We start from the raw sequence: 22181 nt of genomic DNA on the forward strand, positions 1-22181 counted from the left end.
TTCCTTTTCATGTACTCATTACAATATCATCAGTTGTTAACTGTGTAGAATTACTGAAAGTATTGCTTGAATTCTTTACATCAGTGTGACAATAATCAAGGCATTAGCAAAGCAAGCTAGTGTTTTAGTTTAGACATGTGGCGGACAATTCTAAATTGATGCAATCCCCATGCTTGATCTTCCCCTGTGTTCATCAGTTGCTCAAAAACCTGTCTCTGGATATGTTTCAAACCGAGAAGTTTGAGAAGAACAGGTGTAAACGTCCACATGTTTGTAAACACCTGGTTTAATGACTAATTGGTGATGATTGACTGAATTGTTAGAATCGTATAGATGACTGAGCTTCCAGAGTCATGATGACGAAATTCTTAATATCCTGTGGGAGCCGTCTTTCGCACCATTTATAGTTCTCTCTTCTTGCACCCAGCGGAAACAATGAGTATGTCAGCAGGTTATCTGTTTTTAAATATTCTCACGGATTTCGATTACAAAACTGACACATCATGACTGACTTGGAGTGAGTGATTTTGGTTTACGCCGCTTTTAGCAACATTTCAGCAATATCACAACAGGGAACACCAGAAATGAGTTTTATACCCACGTGGGTGATCCGGTTCTTCATCATGACGAGCAAACGCTTTAACCCGGAGGCTACTCCGCCACCCCAATATTGACTTTGAAATAGCTTCCCAGTTCACATATACACAGAATAATGACATGTAACTGACATTATTTCTTCACATGTGTGACGATTATTGATTATGATTATAGACCACTGGCATCACTACATTGTTTACTACGGGGATATTTTTAAAGGTAAGGTTGTAAGGAAAGTCTTCAAAGGCACATATGCACAGATGCTCAAAAATATGCATTCTAGTTGTTCGGAAAGTTCGCATTACAGGCAACTCTCATAAAAAAAACAACAAATAACTAATACTGTATTTCTGTTGTCACTGCGTAGCAAGCACCTGGCACAGCCTTGCCCACAGTAAGGTTTCATGAATCCTTCCATTCTCATACTAAATATTTCTGTTTACTGTTCAAGGTATGGTGTGATCTGGGGTTCAGGTTCACATTCTGAAAAAATAATTTATCAGATCAGAAATTCTTCATGTGTCCATCTGACTTCAGCCCATCACCATATGTGTTCGTAATGTTATGGGTTAAACATCTAATTGTGTTTAACATTCACATACTAATAATCTTACATGCCGACGAAATTATCTGAACAGACAATCGCTAATTTCAGCAAGACATACGCACAAGATGATCTGTTTCAGTAATCGGAGGGTGTAAATACGAAAACAACAAAATATTTAGTGTCTTCGTGACGTTTTGCGTGCAATGTCCCAAATTGAGAGTTATACAATGTTGTACATGTAAAGGCCATCAAAGCTGGAACTGTCTCCTGAGGCACCAAACACACACAGTTCGTCGCCTGCTGACGACGTTTTGAAGGTAAAATTAAACTCTTTACCTTCCTTTTCCCTAACTTGTTTGTTAATCATTAACTTGGTTAAGCTATCCGATCGTAATTTAAGTCGGACAACCTGATTGGCTGGTAGATCCCCCGAAAGAGGCTCAAGCAGTTGACAGCCATATTTTTGAGCAGCGGTGTAGGCATTTGGGAAAGGAAGAACGTTGCTCATAGTTTTCTTGCTTTCGATCAGAAAATCGGCAACATGGTCCAGCGAAGAAGATTTAGAGTTTTCAGGACGTTTTCCAAATAATGTTAGTTTGTAAAAGCCAACATGGGAAACTCGTGTTTTGATGACGAGTGTGTTGTCTTCATAAAAGCCAAACACATATCGATCCAGGTCATGATTCGATTCTGCTTGGGCCAGACGAAGTGAAATCGGTACTAATTGCGACGTCTTTATGTGGAGCTCTGCTTCGCCAGTCGATGTTGTCACCACATCCTTACCCAGTATGTCGCTGGTGAAGCCATATTGAATGGCGGCCTCGCTGGCACCCCAGCATCCTTGCTTATCGGGGTATGGACGCAGATCTTTGGCAACAGACTGACACCTTAAAACAAAGGTGATCATCCAGTTGTGTGTTGGACCTGATGCCAAATCCGGCTTGCCATAGATACCAAAGTTGTACTTGCTTTCTTTCGGTGGAGTAATCTTTGCAGTGTACATGTCTCCCTCTTTCCTTAAGAGGACGTACTGAGTGTACTCTTGTTGTGTGTTCTTCTCCTTTAGGTGGCACATTATTCCGCTGAGTTTCACATTTTGGGTCTTAAGGGTGATTTCACATTCCTTGTCTACTGTGATTACTTGAGTTTTGTGGCTCGTACATTGAAACCCCCACTTGATACCGTCGACGGTTGGACAAAGAGCATTGTTGAACTTCTCTAGGGTGTAAGGGTTTTTCAACAGCTGTAGAGGGATACTAGCTTCCACATTTTTGTCAACATATGGGAGGTGTTTGATGACAAAATCTTCAGGATCGGTGAGGAAATAGAATTCTTCAAATTTTTTCTCGTATGTGCGGTTGTTAGTCAAGTGCCCTGCTCCCCACGTGCACTCAATAGGGCGCCACTCATCCTGAACGTACACAATGTTCCAGGCGTGGTTCGTCCGTGTGTTTAAGGTGAAGGGACTTTCAGGGTCATAGCCGAATGCCTTGGCGAAACCGGACACCTTCTTGCAAGGAATCTTGCATTCACTGTAATAATTGAAATGGAATATTGTTATTCACTTGTGACTGGGGCATATATAATTTTCTCAGAAATCATGGAGATTGAGATTGTTTCCTAATACTGGTAACTTTGACATAGGTGTCATATGATTCACAGCTTACAGATTACAGATTAGTCAACAGCACTGAGACTTTTTACACGCCCCCAGTATCAGTCAATCAGTCTTAATAGTTTGCGGTGTCCTGGACAAGCTTCATCCCGGTGTTCTGTGAATGGCATAACGTGAATATTCTTTTTTCAAATGTCAGTGCTTCCAAGGTAAGACGGTACGGTATGATGCCAAATGTAAATGTGTTCTTACGGAGGCTTAAAAAGAAGGGTTTTATCGATATTGCTTAATTGAGAGTAATTAAACTGACTGTTCTCAACCAATTTTTCAAATGTCAGTTCATCCCTTTTATGGTTAACTAAACTAAACACTTCAAAACAGGTGTGTACTTAAAGACAACTTACTCGCAGAGGGATTGAAAGAGTGAGGCGTATCCTTCACAGACACTGGATCCCCGCTTCAGCACCGCTTCAGCATCCTGAGGACCAGAGTTGCCACTGAAGAACCCGGATGCGTCGTAACTGTCAACGAAATTCACAAATGAGGATGCACATTTTAAATCATGGGTAATAAATATATAATTATATTCCTAGTGAATATATTCCCAACAACACAAGTTTGTTCATGATACATAATTGCACATTCCTGTGAAGATCTGGATGGGAACTGGCCTCCCATGCTTATGGTAACATATGACCACAAGACCTGTCCCCAACTTCTCGAAACAAACTTAAGCCTGAGTTTTGACTTAAGATCGAGTTTTTACTCAAATTTGAGAAAATACATTTCCCAGAATGTACTAAAATTGATATTAAACTCAAAAATAGTAGACAGTTTGTGTTTTGTGGATATATTGCTTAAGGTGTTTGGACATATTCTGTTTTCAAAAATGCATTTGAGTTAAAAATACATCAGTTTCACATTGTCAAACTCAGTTTGAAATTTGAGTAAAAACTTAAGTTTCTTTCGAGAACTCGGAGCCTGGTGATGTACTCGCTAATTTGGCTCAGCACGTCACTGCATCACATCTGTGCAGATGAATGATCTTGCCAATTAATGTTGTACTTGTACCATACCCAATTTATTACGAAACGTCGTCATACAAATGCAATGTTACCAAATCGGCGTTAAACACGAAACACACAACCTCACACAACACTTCTTTAGTGACACACCTGATATTGTCAGCAATCCATCTGTAGAAGGCTCGGATTTTCTCCATGTCATTCTTAGCTGGCTTCACTAGGTATTGTACTAGGGAGGTCACGGATGACCGGACACTGGATGGAGCCTGGGCAAAGTGTGAATTCGGTTACTCCACACATCATCCTTACATTCCTTTCATATTTTTCATCAATTTACTAGCTATAACCGCTATAACTGTTTTTGTATCTGATTTCAAGCTTGACTCGTTACCTGATGTTCCAGTATTTCCTACCAAGATACCGATACCATTAAATACAAATCTATGATAACCCCAACTAGCTCACCCTGAACTAGTCTGTGGTTAAAACAAGTCGACAGACCCTCTACCTGGTTGTCAAAAAGAATGTTATAATATCTGTCCCTGGTGTCTTCGCGTACAGGTAAACCTGTCTGACCTGTACCCGTTTGTCCATACAAAGTATACTTACATACAGCTGTTCCTGGCAGTGTGCATGTTACTCACAGATTAGGTGCTGCATATAAGCAGTTAATACTAAATGAACCAATATAACACTTCGTCTTCTTAAAACGATAGTTGCTGTGTTAATGTGAACGTTTTTCAATTGATGAATCATGTACCTGCTTTTCCTCTGAGGTTATGTCACACGCAAATGCCGATACAATGAGTGAGTGAGTTTAGTTTTACACAGCTCTCAACAATATTCAAGCTACATGGCGGCGATCTGTAAATAATCGAGTCTGGGCCAGACAATCCAGTGATTAGCATCATGATCATCGATCTGCGCAGTTGGGAACCGATGACATGTGTCAACCAAGTCAGAGAACCTGACCACCCGATCCTGTTAGTCGCCTCTTACGACAAGCATAATCGCTCTTACGACAACCATAATTGGCATGAATAGGTTGGGGAAGGCCTATTCTAACCCGGACCGTCACGGGTTCTGTCGCTGCAGGCATTACACGGTCGTTTAGAGCAAAATCATACTGACGGACCCTCTAACTGGTTGTCTTATGTTAGAAAGTGGAATTTAAATTTCAGTTAAGTGCATATAATGTGCTTGACGGACGACACACCCCTTAATCCCATAATACACTGTCCATGTCTTCCCAGTAACACATTCATCCCGAGCAAACTAGAGCTGCGCATCACGACTGTAATAATAAGCTGACATTAGGTCATGGCAACATACACACTGCCGACTTTCACCTTCAATGCATGCGTATCGATAGCAGCAAACGCTTCCGGAGAAGGAACTTTGTCTTTCTTTCGCCTTTTTGGAGGTTTAAGCGGAGGGTTGGGGTCGTTGCTTGTGGATTCTGCGCGGCCAGGGGCTGGTTCCACCACGCCGACTGCTTTCGATTGAATACAGCCCATTTAGAAAGTCTGAAACCGAGAGAGGCATGTCATAGTCCAGCTTATTCAACCATTGAAAATAGTCCATATGGTCATCTGAATGTAAGAGCCACGTCCTACAGTCAGTACATCCAGTTCAGTCAGATGACCCAGCTGAATTCCCGGCCACAGCCTATGTGCACCTGCATCCCTGGCCACGTCCTGCTGAATAACCATCCTACATCTAACAGAATCCCCATCCACATCCTACATCCAGCTGAATCTCACAGTCAGTACATCTAGCTGAATCACAAACCACACCCTACAGTCCCAAACCACGCCCTACAGGCGTTCCATTTATCTGAATCTTCGGCCACATGCTATAGTCAGTAAACCCAGCTCAATCCCCGGCGACATCCTATAGTCAGTAAACCCAGCTCAATTCCTGGCCACATCCTATAGTCAGTAAACCCAGTTAAATCCCTGGTCACATCCTATAGTCAGTAAACCCAGCTCAATCCCTGCCACATCCTATAGTCAGTAAACCCAGCTCAATCCCTGGCCACATCCTATAGTCAGTAAACCCAGCTCAATCCCCGGACACATCCTATAGTCAGTAAACTCAGCTCAATCCCTGGACACATCCTATAGTCAGTAAACTCAGCTCAATTCCTGGCCACATCCTATAGTCAGTAAACCCAGCTCAATTCCCTCCACATCCTATAGTCAGTAAACCGAGTTCAATTCCCAGCCACATCCTATAGTCAGTAAACCCAGCTCAATTCCCGGCCACATCCTATAGTCAGTAAACCCAGCTCAATCCCTGGCCACATCCTATAGTCAGTAAACCCAGCTCAATCCCTGGCCACATCCTATAGTCAGTAAACCCAGCTCAATTCCCGGCCACATCCTATAGTCAGTAAACCCAGTTCAATTCCCTGGCCACATCCTATAGTCAGTAAACCCAGTTTAATTCCCGGCCACATCCTACAGCCAGTAAACCCAGCTCAATTCCCGGCCACATCCTATAGTCAGTAAACCCAGCTTAATTCCTGGCCACATCCTATAGTCAGTAAACCCAGCTCAATCCCCGGACACATCCTATAGTCAGTAAACCCATCTCAATTCCTGGCCACATCCTATAGTCAGTAAACCCAGCTCAATCCCTGGCCACATCCTATAGTCAGTAAACTCTGCTCAATTCCTGGCCACATCCTATAGTCAGTAAACCCAGCTCAATCATTGGCCACATCCTATAGTCAGTAAACTCAGCTCAATCCTTGGCCACATCCTATAGTCAGTAAACCCAGCTCAATCCCTGGCCACATCCTATACTCAGTAAACCCAGCTCAATTCCTGGCCACATCCTATAGTCAGTAAACCCAGCTCAATCCCTGGCCACATCCTATAGTCAGTAAACTCAGCTCAATCCCAGGCCACATCCTATAGTCAGTAAACTCAGCTCAATCCCTGGCCACATCCTATAGTCAGTTAACCCAGCTCAATTCCTGGCCACATCCTATAGTCAGTAAACTCAGCTCAATTCCTGGCCACATCCTATAGTCAGTAAACCCAGCTCAATTCCCGGCCACATCCTATAGTCAGTAAACCCAGCTCAATCCCTGGCCACATCCTATAGTCAGTAAACCCAGCTCAATCCCTGGCCACATCCTATAGTCAGTAAACCCAGTTCAATTCCCGGCCACATCCTATAGTCAGTAAACCCAGCTCAATTCCCGGCCACATCCTATAGTCAGTAAACCCAGTTCAATTCCCGGCCACATCCTATAGTCAGTAAACCCAGCTCAGTCCCCGGCCATATCCTATAGTCAGTAAACCCAGTTCAATCCCTGGCCACATCCTATAGTCAGTAAACCCAGTTCAATTCCCGGCCACATCCTATAGTCAGTAAACTCAGCTCAATCCCTGGCCACATCCTATAGTCAGTAAACCCAGCTCAATTCCCGGCCACATCCTACAGTCAGTAAACCCAGTTCAATTCCTGGCCACATCCTATAGTCAGTAAACCCAGCTTAATTCCCGTCCACATCCTATAGTCAGTAAACCCAGCTCAATCATTGGACACATCCTATAGTTAGTAAACCCAGCTCAATTCCCGGCCACATCCTATAGTCAGTAAACCCAGCTTAATTCCCGGCCACATCCTATAGTCAGTAAACCCAGCTCAATTCCCGGCCACATCCTATAGTCAGTAAACCCAGTTCAATCCCTGGCCACATCCTATAGTCAGTAAACCCAGCTCAATTCCTGGCCACATCCTATAGTCAGTAAACCCAGCTCAATTCCTGGCCACATCTTATAGCCAGTATACCCAGCTCAGTCCCCGGCCACATCCTATAGTCAGTAAACCCAGTTCAATCCCTGGCCACATCCTATAGTCAGTAAACCCAGCTCCATTCCCAACCACATCTTATAGTCAGTAAACCCAGCTCAATCCCTGGCCACATCCTATAGTCAATAAACCCAGTTCAATTTCCGGCCACATCCTATAGTCAGTAAACCCAGCTCAATTCCCGGCCACATCCTATGGTCAGTAAACCCAGCTCAAATCCCGGCCACCTCCTATAGTCAGTAAACCCAGCTCAATCCCTGGCCACATCCTATAGTCAGTAAACCCAGCTCAATTCCTGGCCACATCCTATAACCAGTATACCCAGCTCAATCATTGGACACATCCTATAGTCAGTAAACCCAGCTCAATTCCCGGCCACATCCTATAGTCAGTAAACCCAGGTCAATTCCTGGCCACATCCTATAGTCAGTAAACCCAGCTCAATTCCTGGCCACATCCTATAGTCAGTAAACCCAGGTCAATCCCTGGCCACATCCTATAGTCAGTAAACCCAGCTCAATCCCTGGCCACATCCTATAGTCAGTTAACCCAGCTCAATTCCTGGCCACATCCTATAGTCAGTAAACTCAGCTCAATTCCTGGCCACATCCTATAGTCAGTAAACCCAGCTCAATTCCCGGCCACATCCTATAGTCAGTAAACCCAGCTCAATCCCTGGCCACATCCTATAGTCAGTAAACCCAGCTCAATCCCTGGCCACATCCTATAGTCAGTAAACCCAGTTCAATTCCCGGCCACATCCTATAGTCAGTAAACCCAGCTCAATTCCCGGCCACATCCTATAGTCAGTAAACCCAGTTCAATTCCTGGCCACATCCTATAGTCAGTAAACCCAGCTCAGTCCCCGGCCATATCCTATAGTCAGTAAACCCAGTTCAATCCCTGGCCACATCCTATAGTCAGTAAACCCAGTTCAATTCCCGGCCACATCCTATAGTCAGTAAACTCAGCTCAATCCCTGGCCACATCCTATAGTCAGTAAACCCAGCTCAATTCCCGGCCACATCCTACAGTCAGTAAACCCAGTTCAATTCCTGGCCACATCCTATAGTCAGTAAACCCAGCTTAATTCCCGGCCACATCCTATAGTCAGTAAACCCAGCTCAATCATTGGACACATCCTATAGTTAGTAAACCCAGCTCAATTCCCGGCCACATCCTATAGTCAGTAAACCCAGCTTAATTCCCGGCCACATCCTATAGTCAGTAAACCCAGCTCAATTCCCGGCCACATCCTATAGTCAGTAAACCCAGTTCAATCCCTGGCCACATCCTATAGTCAGTAAACCCAGCTCAATTCCTGGCCACATCCTATAGTCAGTAAACCCAGTTCAATTCCCGGCCACATCCTATAGTCAGTAAACTCAGCTCAATCCCTGGCCACATCCTATAGTCAGTAAACCCAGCTCAATTCCCGGCCACATCCTATAGTCAGTAAACCCAGCTCAATTCCCGGCCACATCCTATAGTCAGTAAACCCAGTTTAATTCCCGGCCACATCCTATAGCCAGTAAACCCAGGTCAATTCCCGGCCACATCCTATAGTCAGTAAACCCAGTTCAATTCCCGGCCACATCCTATAGTCAGTAAACTCAGCTCAATTCACGACTACATCCTATAGTCAGTAAACCCAGCTCAATCCCTGGCCACATCCTATAGTCAGTAAACCCAGCTCAATTCCCGGCCACATCCTATAGTCAGTAAACTCAGCTCAATTCCTGGCAACATCCTATAGTCAGTAAACCCAGTTCAATTCCCGGCCACATCCTATAGTCAGTAAACCCAGCTCAATCCCTGGCCACATCCTATAGTCAGTAAACCCAGCTCAATCCCTGGCCACATCCTATAGTCAGTGAACCCAGCTCAATTCCCGGCCACATCCTATAGTCAGTAAACCCAGTTCAATTCCCGGCCACATCCTATAGTCAGTAAACCCAGTTCAATTCCCGGCCACATCCTATAGTCAGTAAACCCAGTTCAATTCCTGGCCACACCCTATAGTCAGTAAACCCAGTTCAATTCCCGGCCACATCCTATAGTCAGTAAACCCAGCTCAATTCCCGGCCACATCCTATAACCAGTAAACCCAGCTCAATTCCCGGCCACATCCTATAACAAGTATACCCAGTTCAATCCCTGGCCACATCCTATAGTCAGTAAACCCAGCTCAATTTCCGGCCACATCCTATAGTCAGTAAACCCAGCTCAATTCCCGGCCACATCCTATAGTCAGTAAACCCAGCTCAATTCCCGGCCACATCCTATAGTCAATAAACCCAGCTCAATTCCTGGCCACATCTTATAGCCAGTATACCCAGCTCAGTCCCCGGCCACATCCTATAGTCAGTAAACCCAGTTCAATCCCTGCCCACGTCCTATAGTCAGTAAACCCAGCTCCATTCCCAACCACATCTTATAGTCAGTAAACCCAGCTCAATCCCTGGCCACATCCTATAGTCAATAAACCCAGCTCAATTCCTGGCCACATCCTATAGTCAGCAAACCCAGTTCAATTTCCGGCCACATCCTATAGTCAGTAAACCCAGCTCAATTCCCGGCCACATCCTATAGTCAGTAAACCCAGCTCAAATCCCGGCCACATCCTATAGTCAGTAAACCCAGCTCAATCCCTGGCCACATCCTATAGTCAGTAAACCCAGCTCAATTCCTGGCCACATCCTATAACCAGTATACCCAGCTCAATCATTGGACACATCCTATAGTCAGGAAACCCAGCTCAATTCCCGGCCACATCCTATAGTCAGTAAACCCAGCTCAATTCCTGGCCACATCCTATAGTCAGTAAACCCAGCTCAATTCCTGGCCACATCCTATAGTCAGTAAACCCAGCTCAATCCCTGGCCACATCCTATAGTCAGTAAACCCAGCTCAATCCCTGGCCACATCCTATAGTCAGTTAACCCAGCTCAATTCCTGGCCACATCCTATAGTCAGTAAACTCAGCTCAATTCCTGGCCACATCCTATAGTCAGTAAACCCAGCACAATTCCCGGCCACATCCTATAGTCAGTAAACCCAGCTCAATCCCTGGCCACATCCTATAGTCAGTAAACCCAGCTCAATCCCTGGCCACATCCTATAGTCAGTAAACCCAGTTCAATTCCCGGCCACATCCTATAGTCAGTAAACCCAGCTCAATTCCCGGCCACATCCTATAGTCAGTAAACCCGGTTCAATTCCCGGCCACATCCTATAGTCAGTAAACCCAGCTCAGTCCCCGGCCATATCCTATAGTCAGTAAACCCAGTTCAATCCCTGGCCACATCCTATAGTCAGTAAACCCAGTTCAATTCCCGGCCACATCCTATAGTCAGTAAACTCAGCTCAATCCCTGGCCACATCCTATAGTCAGTAAACCCAGCTCAATTCCCGGCCACATCCTACAGTCAGTAAACCCAGTTCAATTCCTGGCCACATCCTATAGTCAGTAAACCCAGCTTAATTCCCGGCCACATCCTATAGTCAGTAAACCCAGCTCAATCATTGGACACATCCTATAGTTAGTAAACCCAGCTCAATTCCCGGCCACATCCTATAGTCAGTAAACCCAGCTTAATTCCCGGCCACATCCTATAGTCAGTAAACCCAGCTCAATTCCCGGCCACATCCTATAGTCAGTAAACCCAGTTCAATCCCTGGTCACATCCTATAGTCAGTAAACCCAGCTCAATTCCTGGCCACATCCTATAGTCAGTAAACCCAGTTCAATTCCCGGCCACATCCTATAGTCAGTAAACTCAGCTCAATCCCTGGCCACATCCTATAGTCAGTAAACCCAGCTCAATTCCCGGCCACATCCTATAGTCAGTAAACCCAGCTCAATTCCCGGCCACATCCTATAGTCAGTAAACCCAGTTTAATTCCCGGCCACATCCTATAGTCAGTAAACCCAGTTTAATTCCCGGCCACATCCTATAGCCAGTAAACCCAGGTCAATTCCCGGCCACATCCTATAGTCAGTAAACCCAGCTCAATTCCCGGCCACATCCTATAGTCAGTAAACCCAGCTTAATTCCCGGCCACATCCTATAGTCAGTAAACCCAGCTCAATTCCCGGCCACATCCTATAGTCAGTAAACCCAGCTTAATTCCCGGCCACATCCTATAGTCAGTAAACCCAGCTCAATCCCTGCCACATCCTATAGTCAGTAAACCCAGCTCAATCCCTGGCCACATCCTATAGTCAGTAAACCCAGTTTAATTCCCGGCCACATCCTATAGCCAGTAAACCCAGGTCAATTCCCGGCCACATCCTATAGTCAGTAAACCCAGCTCAATTCCCGGCCACATCCTATAGTCAGTAAACCCAGTTCAATTCCCAGCCACATCCTATAGTCAGTAAACCCAGCTCAATCCCTTGCCACATCCTATAGTCAGTAAACCCAGCTCAATTCCCGGCCACATCCTATAGTCAGTAAACCCAGTTCAATTCCCGGCCACATCCTATAGTCAGTAAACTCAGCTCAATCCCTGGCCACATCCTATAGTCAGTAAACCCAGCTTATTTCCCGGCCACATCCTATAGTCAGTAAACCCAGCTCAATCATTGGACACATCCTATAGTCAGTAAACCCAGCTCAATTCCCGGCCACATCCTATAGTCAGTAAACCCAGCTTAATTCCCGGCCACATCCTATAGTCAGTAAACCCAGCTCAATTCCCGGCCACATCCTATAGTCAGTAAACCCAGTTCAATCCCTGGCCACATCCTATAGTCAGTAAACCCAGCTCAATTCCTGGCCACATCCTATAGTCAGTAAACCCAGTTCAATTCCCGGCCACATCCTATAGTCAGTAAACTCAGCTCAATCCCTGGCCACATCCTATAGTCAGTAAACCCAGTTCAATTCCCGGCCACATCCTATAGTCAGTAAACCCAGCTCAATTCCCGGCCACATCCTATAGTCAGTAAACCCAGTTTAATTCCCGGCCACATCCTATAGCCAGTAAACCCAGGTCAATTCCCGGCCACATCCTATAGTCAGTAAACCCAGCTCAATTCCCGGCCACATCCTATAGTCAGCAAACCCAGCTTAATTCCCGGCCACATCCTATAGTCAGTAAACCCAGCTCAATTCCCGGCCACATCCTATAGTCAGTAAACCCAGCTCAATCCCTGCCACATCCTATAGTCAGTAAACCCAGCTCAATCCCTGGCCACATCCTATAGTCAGTAAACCCAGTTTAATTCCCGGCCACATCCTATAGCCAGTAAACCCAGGTCAATTCCCGGCCACATCCTATAGTCAGTAAACCCAGCTCAATTCCCGGCCACATCCTATAGTCAGTAAACCCAGCTTAATTCCCGGCCACATCCTATAGTCAGTAAACCCAGCTCAATTCCCGGCCACATCCTATAGTCAGTAAACCCAGCTCAATTCCTGGCCACATCCTATAGTCAGTAAACTCAGCTCAATTCCTGGCCACATCCTATAGTCAGTAAACCCAGCACAATTCCCGGCCACATCCTATAGTCAGTAAACCCAGCTCAATCCCTGGCCACATCCTATAGTCAGTAAACCCAGCTCAATCCCTGGCCACATCCTATAGTCAGTAAACCCAGTTCAATTCCCGGCCACATCCTATAGTCAGTAAACCCAGCTCAATTCCCGGCCACATCCTATAGTCAGTAAACCCGGTTCAATTCCCGGCCACATCCTATAGTCAGTAAACCCAGCTCAGTCCCCGGCCATATCCTATAGTCAGTAAACCCAGTTCAATCCCTGGCCACATCCTATAGTCAGTAAACCCAGTTCAATTCCCGGCCACATCCTATAGTCAGTAAACTCAGCTCAATCCCTGGCCACATCCTATAGTCAGTAAACCCAGCTCAATTCCCGGCCACATCCTACAGTCAGTAAACCCAGTTCAATTCCTGGCCACATCCTATAGTCAGTAAACCCAGCTTAATTCCCGGCCACATCCTATAGTCAGTAAACCCAGCTCAATCATTGGACACATCCTATAGTTAGTAAACCCAGCTCAATTCCCGGCCACATCCTATAGTCAGTAAACCCAGCTTAATTCCCGGCCACATCCTATAGTCAGTAAACCCAGCTCAATTCCCGGCCACATCCTATAGTCAGTAAACCCAGTTCAATCCCTGGTCACATCCTATAGTCAGTAAACCCAGCTCAATTCCTGGCCACATCCTATAGTCAGTAAACCCAGTTCAATTCCCGGCCACATCCTATAGTCAGTAAACTCAGCTCAATCCCTGGCCACATCCTATAGTCAGTAAACCCAGCTCAATTCCCGGCCACATCCTATAGTCAGTAAACCCAGCTCAATTCCCGGCCACATCCTATAGTCAGTAAACCCAGTTTAATTCCCGGCCACATCCTATAGTCAGTAAACCCAGTTTAATTCCCGGCCACATCCTATAGCCAGTAAACCCAGGTCAATTCCCGGCCACATCCTATAGTCAGTAAACCCAGCTCAATTCCCGGCCACATCCTATAGTCAGTAAACCCAGCTTAATTCCCGGCCACATCCTATAGTCAGTAAACCCAGCTCAATTCCCGGCCACATCCTATAGTCAGTAAACCCAGCTTAATTCCCGGCCACATCCTATAGTCAGTAAACCCAGCTCAATCCCTGCCACATCCTATAGTCAGTAAACCCAGCTCAATCCCTGGCCACATCCTATAGTCAGTAAACCCAGTTTAATTCCCGGCCACATCCTATAGCCAGTAAACCCAGGTCAATTCCCGGCCACATCCTATAGTCAGTAAACCCAGCTCAATTCCCGGCCACATCCTATAGTCAGTAAACCCAGTTCAATTCCCAGCCACATCCTATAGTCAGTAAACCCAGCTCAATCCCTTGCCACATCCTATAGTCAGTAAACCCAGCTCAATTCCCGGCCACATCCTATAGTCAGTAAACCCAGTTCAATTCCCGGCCACATCCTATAGTCAGTAAACTCAGCTCAATCCCTGGCCACATCCTATAGTCAGTAAACCCAGCTTAATTCCCGGCCACATCCTATAGTCAGTAAACCCAGCTCAATCATTGGACACATCCTATAGTTAGTAAACCCAGCTCAATTCCCGGCCACATCCTATAGTCAGTAAACCCAGCTTAATTCCCGGCCACATCCTATAGTCAGTAAACCCAGCTCAATTCCCGGCCACATCCTATAGTCAGTAAACCCAGTTCAATCCCTGGCCACATCCTATAGTCAGTAAACCCAGCTCAATTCCTGGCCACATCCTATAGTCTGTAAACCCAGTTCAATTCCCGGCCACATCCTATAGTCAGTAAACTCAGCTCAATCCCTGGCCACATCCTATAGTCAGTAAACCCAGTTCAATTCCCGGCCACATCCTATAGTCAGTAAACCCAGCTCAATTCCCGGCCACATCCTATAGTCAGTAAACCCAGTTTAATTCCCGGCCACATCCTATAGCCAGTAAACCCAGGTCAATTCCCGGCCACATCCTATAGTCAGTAAACCCAGCTCAATTCCCGGCCACATCCTATAGTCAGCAAACCCAGCTTAATTCCCGGCCACATCCTATAGTCAGTAAACCCAGCTCAATTCCCGGCCACATCCTATAGTCAGTAAACCCAGCTCAATCCCTGCCACATCCTATAGTCAGTAAACCCAGCTCAATCCCTGGCCACATCCTATAGTCAGTAAACCCAGTTTAATTCCCGGCCACATCCTATAGCCAGTAAACCCAGGTCAATTCCCGGCCACATCCTATAGTCAGTAAACCCAGCTCAATTCCCGGCCACATCCTATAGTCAGTAAACCCAGCTTAATTCCCGGCCACATCCTATAGTCAGTAAACCCAGCTCAATTCCCGGCCACATCCTATAGTCAGTAAACCCAGTTCAATTCCCTGCCACATCCTATAGTCAGTAAACCCAGCTCAATCCCTGGCCACATCCTATAGTCAGTAAACCCAGCTCAATCCCTGGCCACATCCTATAGTCAGTAAACTCAGCTCAATTCCTGGCCACATACTATAGTCAGTAAACCCAGTTCAATTCCCAGCCACATCCTATAGTCAGTAAACCCAGCTCAATCCCTGGCCACATCCTATAGTCAGTAAACCCAGCTCAATTCCCGGCCACATCCTATAGTCAGTAAACCCAGTTCAATTCCCGGCCACATCCTATAGTCAGTAAACTCAGCTCAATCCCTGGCCACATCCTATAGTCAGTAAACCCAGCTCAATTCCCGGCCACATCCTATAGTCAGTAAACTCAGCTCAATTCACGGCTACATCCTATAGTCAGTAAACCCAGCTCAATCCCGGGCCACATCCTATAGTCAGTAAACCCAGCTCAATTCCCGGCCACATCCTATAGTCAGTAAACCCAGTTCAATTCCCGGCCACATCCTGTAGTCAGTAAACCCAGCTCAATTCCCGCTCACATCCTATAGTCAGTAAACCCAGCTCAATTCCCGGCCACATCCTATAGTCAGTAAACTCAGCTCAATTCCTGGCCACATCCTATAGTCAGTAAACTCAGCTCAATTCCTGGCCACATCCTATAGTCAGTAAACCCAGTTCAATTCCCGGCCACATCCTATAGTCAGTAAACCCAGCTCAATTCCTGGCCACATCCTATAGTCAGTAAACCCAGTTCAATTCCCGGCCACATCCTATAGTCAGTAAACCCAGCTCAATCCCTGGCCACATCCTATAGTCAGTAAACCCAGCTCAATTCCCGGCCAAATCCTATAGTCAGTAAACCCAGTTCAATTCCCGGCCACATCCTATAGTCAGTAAACTCAGCTCAATCCCTGGCCACATCCTATAGTCAGTAAACCCAGCTCAATTCCCGGCCACATCCTATAGTCAGTAAACCCAGTTCAATTCCCGGCCACATCCTATAGTCAGTAAACCCAGCTTAATTCCCGGCCACATCCTATAGTCAGTAAACCCAGCTCAATCCCCGGACACATCCTATAGTCAGTAAACCCAGCTCAATTCCCGGCCACATCCTATAGTCAGTAAACTCAGCTCAATCCCTGGCCACATCCTATAGTCAGTAAACCCAGCTCAATTCCCGGCCACATCCTATAGTCAGTAAACCCAGCTTAATTCCCGGCCACATCCTATAGTCAGTAAACCCAGCTCAATCCCCGGACACATCCTATAGTCAGTAAACCCAGCTCAATTCCCGGCCACATCCTATAGTCAGTAAACTCAGCTCAATCCCTGGCCACATCCTATAGTCAGTAAACCCAGCTCAATTCCCGGCCACATCCTGTAGTCAGTAAACCCAGTTCAATTCCCGGCCACATCCTATAGTCAGTAAACTCAGCTCAATTCACGGCCACATCCTATAGTCAGTAAACCCAGTTCAATTCCCGGCCACATCCTATAGTCAGTAAACTCAGCTCAATTCACGGCTACATCCTATAGTCAGTAAACCCAGCTCAATCCCTGGCCACATCCTATAGTCAGTAAACCCAGCTCAATTCCCGGCCACATCCTATAGTCAGTAAACCCAGTTCAATTCCCGGCCACATCCTGTAGTCAGTAAACCCAGCTCAATTCCCGGTCACATCCTATAGTCAGTAAACCCAGCTCAATTCCCGGCCACATCCTAAAGTCAGTAAACTCAGCTCAATTCCTGGCCACATCCTATAGTCAGTAAACTCAGCTCAATTCCTGGCCACATCCTATAGTCAGTAAACCCAGTTCAATTCCCGGCCACATCCTATAGTCAGTAAACCCAGCTCAATTCCTGGCCACATCCTATAGTCAGTAAACCCAGTTCAATTCCCGGCCACATCCTATAGTCAGTAAACCCAGTTCAATCCCTGGCCACATCCTATAGTCAGTAAACCCAGCTCAATTCCCGGCCACATCCTATAGTCAGTAAACCCAGTTCAATTCCCGGCCACATCCTATAGTCAGTAAACTCAGCTCAATCCCTGGTCACATCCTATAGTCAGTAAACCCAGCTCAATTCCCGGCCACATCCTATAGTCAGTAAACTCAGCTCAATCCCTGGCCACATCCTATAGTCAGTAAACTCAGCTCAATTCCCGGTCACATGCTATAGTCAGTAAACCCAGTTCAATTCCCGGCCACATCCTATAGTCAGTAAACTCAGCTCAATCCCTGGCCACATCCTATAGTCAGTAAACCCAGCTCAATTCCCGGCCACATCCTATAGTCAGTAAACCCAGCTGAATTTTTCGGCCACATCCTATAGTCAGTAAACCCAGTTTAATTCCCGGCCACATCCTATAGCCAGTAAACCCAGCTCAATTCCCGGCCACATCCTATAGTCAGTAAACCCAGCTCAATTCCCGGCCACATCCTATAGTCAGTAAACCCAGCTTAATTCCCGGCCACATCCTATAGTCAGTAAACCCAGCTCAATTCCCGGCCACATCCTATAGTCAGTAAACCCAGCTCAATCCCTGCCACATCCTATAGTCAGTAAACCCAGCTCAATCCCTGGCCACGTCCTATAGTCAGTAAACCCAGCTCAATCCCTGGCCACATCCTATAGTCAGTAAACTGAGCTCAATTCCTGGCCACATACTATAGTCAGTAAACCCAGTTCAATTCCCAGCCACATCCTATAGTCAGTAAACCCAGCTCAATCCCTGGCCACATCCTATAGTCAGTAAACCCAGCTCAATTCCCGGCCACATCCTATAGTCAGTAAACCCAGTTCAATTCCCGGCCACATCCTATAGTCAGTAAACTCAGCTCAATCCATGGCCACATCCTATAGTCAGTAAACCCAGCTCAATTCCCGGCCACATCCTGTAGTCAGTAAACCCAGTTCAATTCCCGGCCACATCCTATAGTCAGTAAACTCAGCTCAATTCACGGCCACATCCTATAGTCAGTAAACCCAGTTCAATTCCCGGCCACATCCTATAGTCAGTAAACTCAGCTCAATTCACGGCTACATCCTATAGTCAGTAAACCCAGCTCAATCCCTGGCCACATCCTATAGTCAGTAAACCCAGCTCAATTCCCGGCCACATCCTATAGTCAGTAAACCCAGTTCAATTCCCTTCCACATCCTGTAGTCAGTAAACCCAGCTCAATTCCCGGTCACATCCTATAGTCAGTAAACCCAGCTCAATTCCCGGCCACATCCTATAGTCAGTAAACTCAGCTCAATTCCTGGCCACATCCTATAGTCAGTAAACTCAGCTCAATTCCTGGCCACATCCTATAGTCAGTAAACCCAGTTCAATTCCCGGCCACATCCTATAGTCAGTGAACCCAGCTCAATTCCTGGCCACATCCTATAGTCAGTAAACCCAGTTCAATTCCCGGCCACATCCTATAGTCAGTAAACCCAGCTCAATCCATGGCCACATCCTATAGTCAGTAAACCCAGCTCAATTCCCGGCCACATCCTATAGTCAGTAAACCCAGTTCAATTCCCGGCCACATCCTATAGTCAGTAAACTCAGCTCAATCCCTGGCCACATCCTATAGTCAGTAAACCCAGCTCAATTCCCGGCCACATCCTATAGTCAGTAAACCCAGTTCAATTCCCGGCCACATCCTATAGTCAGTAAACCCAGCTTAATTCCCGGCCACATCCTATAGTCAGTAAACCCAGCTCAATCCCCGGACACATCCTATAGTCAGTAAACCCAGCTCAATTCCCGGCCACATCCTATAGTCAGTAAACTCAGCTCAATCCCTGGCCACATCCTATAGTCAGTAAACCCAGCTCAATTCCCGGCCACATCCTATAGTCAGTAAACCCAGCTTAATTCCCGGCCACATCCTGTAGTCAGTAAACCCAGCTCAATCCCCGGCCACATCCTATAGTCAGTAAACCCAGCTCAATTCCCGGCCACATCCTATAGTCAGTAAACTCAGCTCAATCCCTGGCCACATCCTATAGTCAGTAAACCCAGCTCAATTCCCGGCCACATCCTGTAGTCAGTAAACCCAGTTCAATTCCCGGCCACATCCTATAGTCAGTAAACTCAGCTCAATTCACGGCCACATCCTATAGTCAGTAAACCCAGTTCAATTCCCGGCCACATCCTATAGTCAGTAAACTCAGCTCAATTCACGGCTACATCCTATAGTCAGTAAACCCAGCTCAATCCCTGGCCACATCCTATAGTCAGTAAACCCAGTTGAATTCCCGGCCACATCCTGTAGTCAGTAAACCCAGCTCAATTCCCGGTCACATCCTATAGTCAGTAAACCCAGCTCAATTACCGGCCACATCCTAAAGTCAGTAAACTCAGCTCAATTCCTGGCCACATCCTATAGTCAGTAAACTCAGCTCAATTCCTGGCCACATCCTATAGTCAGTAAACCCAGTTCAATTCCCGGCCACATCCTATAGTCAGTAAACCCAGCTCAATTCCTGGCCACATCCTATAGTCAGTAAACCCAGTTCAATTCCCGGCCACATCCTATAGTCAGTAAACCCAGCTCAATCCCTGGCCACATCCTATAGTCAGTAAACCCAGCTCAATTCCCGGCCACATCCTATAGTCAGTAAACCCAGTTCAATTCCCGGCCACATCCTATAGTCAGTAAACTCAGCTCAATCCCTGGCCACATCCTATAGTCAGTAAACCCAGCTCAATTCCCGGCCACATCCTATAGTCAGTAAACCCAGTTCAATTCCCGGCCACATCCTATAGTCAGTAAACCCAGCTTAATTCCCGGCCACATCCTATAGTCAGTAAACCCACCTCAATCCCCGGACACATCCTATAGTCAGTAAACCCAGTTCAATTCCCGGCCACATCCTATAGTCAGTAAACTCAGCTCAATCCCTGGCCACATCCTATAGTCAGTAAACTCAGCTCAATTCCCGGTCACATGCTATAGTCAGTAAACCCAGCTCAATCCCTGACCACATCGTATAAGTCAATAAACCCAGCTCAATCCCTGGCCACATCTTATAGCCAGTATACCCAGCTCAGTCCCCGGCCATATCCTATAGTCAGTAAACCCAGTTCAATCCCTGGCCACATCCTATAGTCAGTAAACCCAGCTCCATTCCCAACCACATCTTATAGCCAGTATACCCAGCTCAGTCCCCGGCCACATCATATAGTCAGTAAACCCAGTTCAATCCCTGGCCACATCCTATAGTCAGTAAACCCAGCTCAATCTTCAGTCAAGTTAGTGCATATATTTAAATCAATAACCAGACCCTACAGTCAATACATCCAGGTGTTGAAAGGTTGAGAGGTGACCTCGGGTCGATTGTTCAGATCATGCACATAAAATAAAAATAAACCGCGCATATCTTATCTTGAATCCCAGAATAAAAGGATGGTTGGTGGTTCAATCCTCCGATTATGAATGCACCTTCGTTAATCCGGCAGCCGGTTCGAAATAATTAGAATGCCTCAGTGGGGTATCCCTGTGTCCATGTTAAACTGCGCATGGTATCTCATTTGGTATCTCAAATTTAAAGGATCTAGCATGAGTCCAAACGAACAAAAAGCGCCACACATATGCAAGTGTAAATAATACATTCATATCACTTGACACGAACACAAACTCCTTTGTACCTGAAAATCACAATCCTTCACCATAACAAAAAAAACCCATCTCATTGTAATCAGAGTGTGTTCCTCATGCTGGGACGTTGTAAGTATATGCAACCCGGAACATACAAAAATGCGAAAGTAAACAATAATAACCATGTAATGAAACGAAATATTTTTGCTGCTGTTCATATGATCAGCCCGCGAAGATGAACATCTTATGCTGAACGTAACAAATCACTGACGGGGTCGGGTTGTTTGGTTGGCTCAGTGACTTGGGGCTTGAACGTTCTCGTACCCCAGCTGCTAATACCGACATTCATGATGGTCATAGCTGTTTCCCAGACAACCATTGACACAACGCAGACATTGGTGTAATCAAACTGATCTCACATGGACGATGAGTTACAATGGAGGTCATCACGGGAGTCGAACATGAATTGCTAACGATTGATAACGCTGAATAGTTTTAGTCAACCGAACAGCATGTCGACACGAATAAAACTTGCTGCCGGTTATCCCAAGAGAGGTACCTATTCAAGATCCCGCTATTCGACAATAACAGACATACGTTACCTTTTGTTTGCTCCGCTTGTGTAGACTAAGGTGTTTATGACATGATCCACAATGATAAAGCTCAGCAAGAAGGAAGTGTTATCATGACGGGGAAGATATACACACACCCACAATATCGTGTTACGCCAACTATGGTGTAAGTTGACTTAACTGAATAGACATAGCTTAGGCGTATTATTTTAAACCACAATCAGGAAAACACATTCGAGTTATCTGTTCTTACTGACACGATACTATGTTGCTATGGCAATTAGGGTTATTGGTATGAAATATTAGATTTTACTGAGAAGTAGTTGTCACATGGGGTTACGTTCTTTGTCACATAGACTTACACAGTGTTTACAACACTCTGGCACGTTCATTATGAAAAGTACAGCAGTGTGAATTACAACGTTGAGAATCTAACATCCACTCATGATCAGTGATGGCTCATCTTCAGAATTTGAAAACGATATTCATACAAATACTGAACATTTA

The 22181-nt window shown here is 45.9% G+C and overlaps 1 protein-coding gene across 1 annotated transcript; it reads right to left on the bottom strand.

The window, feature by feature from the left end:
• Nucleotides 1–106: 106 nt before the first annotated feature.
• Nucleotides 107–21854, bottom strand: LOC137281926 (kyphoscoliosis peptidase-like). Its single transcript, XM_067813646.1, has 5 exons — nucleotides 21705–21854; nucleotides 5134–5310; nucleotides 3935–4050; nucleotides 3164–3280; nucleotides 107–2676 (listed from the first exon to the last, which is right to left on the bottom strand). Exons 2-5 carry the CDS (start codon nucleotides 5299–5301, stop codon nucleotides 1365–1367), a joined length of 1713 nt encoding a protein of 570 aa, XP_067669747.1. The 5' UTR covers nucleotides 5302–5310; nucleotides 21705–21854; the 3' UTR covers nucleotides 107–1364.
• Between the last annotated feature and the right edge of the window lie 327 nt (nucleotides 21855–22181).

This window comes from Haliotis asinina, chromosome 4 (assembly GCF_037392515.1).
Source record: "Haliotis asinina isolate JCU_RB_2024 chromosome 4, JCU_Hal_asi_v2, whole genome shotgun sequence".
Classification (NCBI taxonomy): Eukaryota; Metazoa; Mollusca; class Gastropoda; order Lepetellida; family Haliotidae; genus Haliotis; species Haliotis asinina.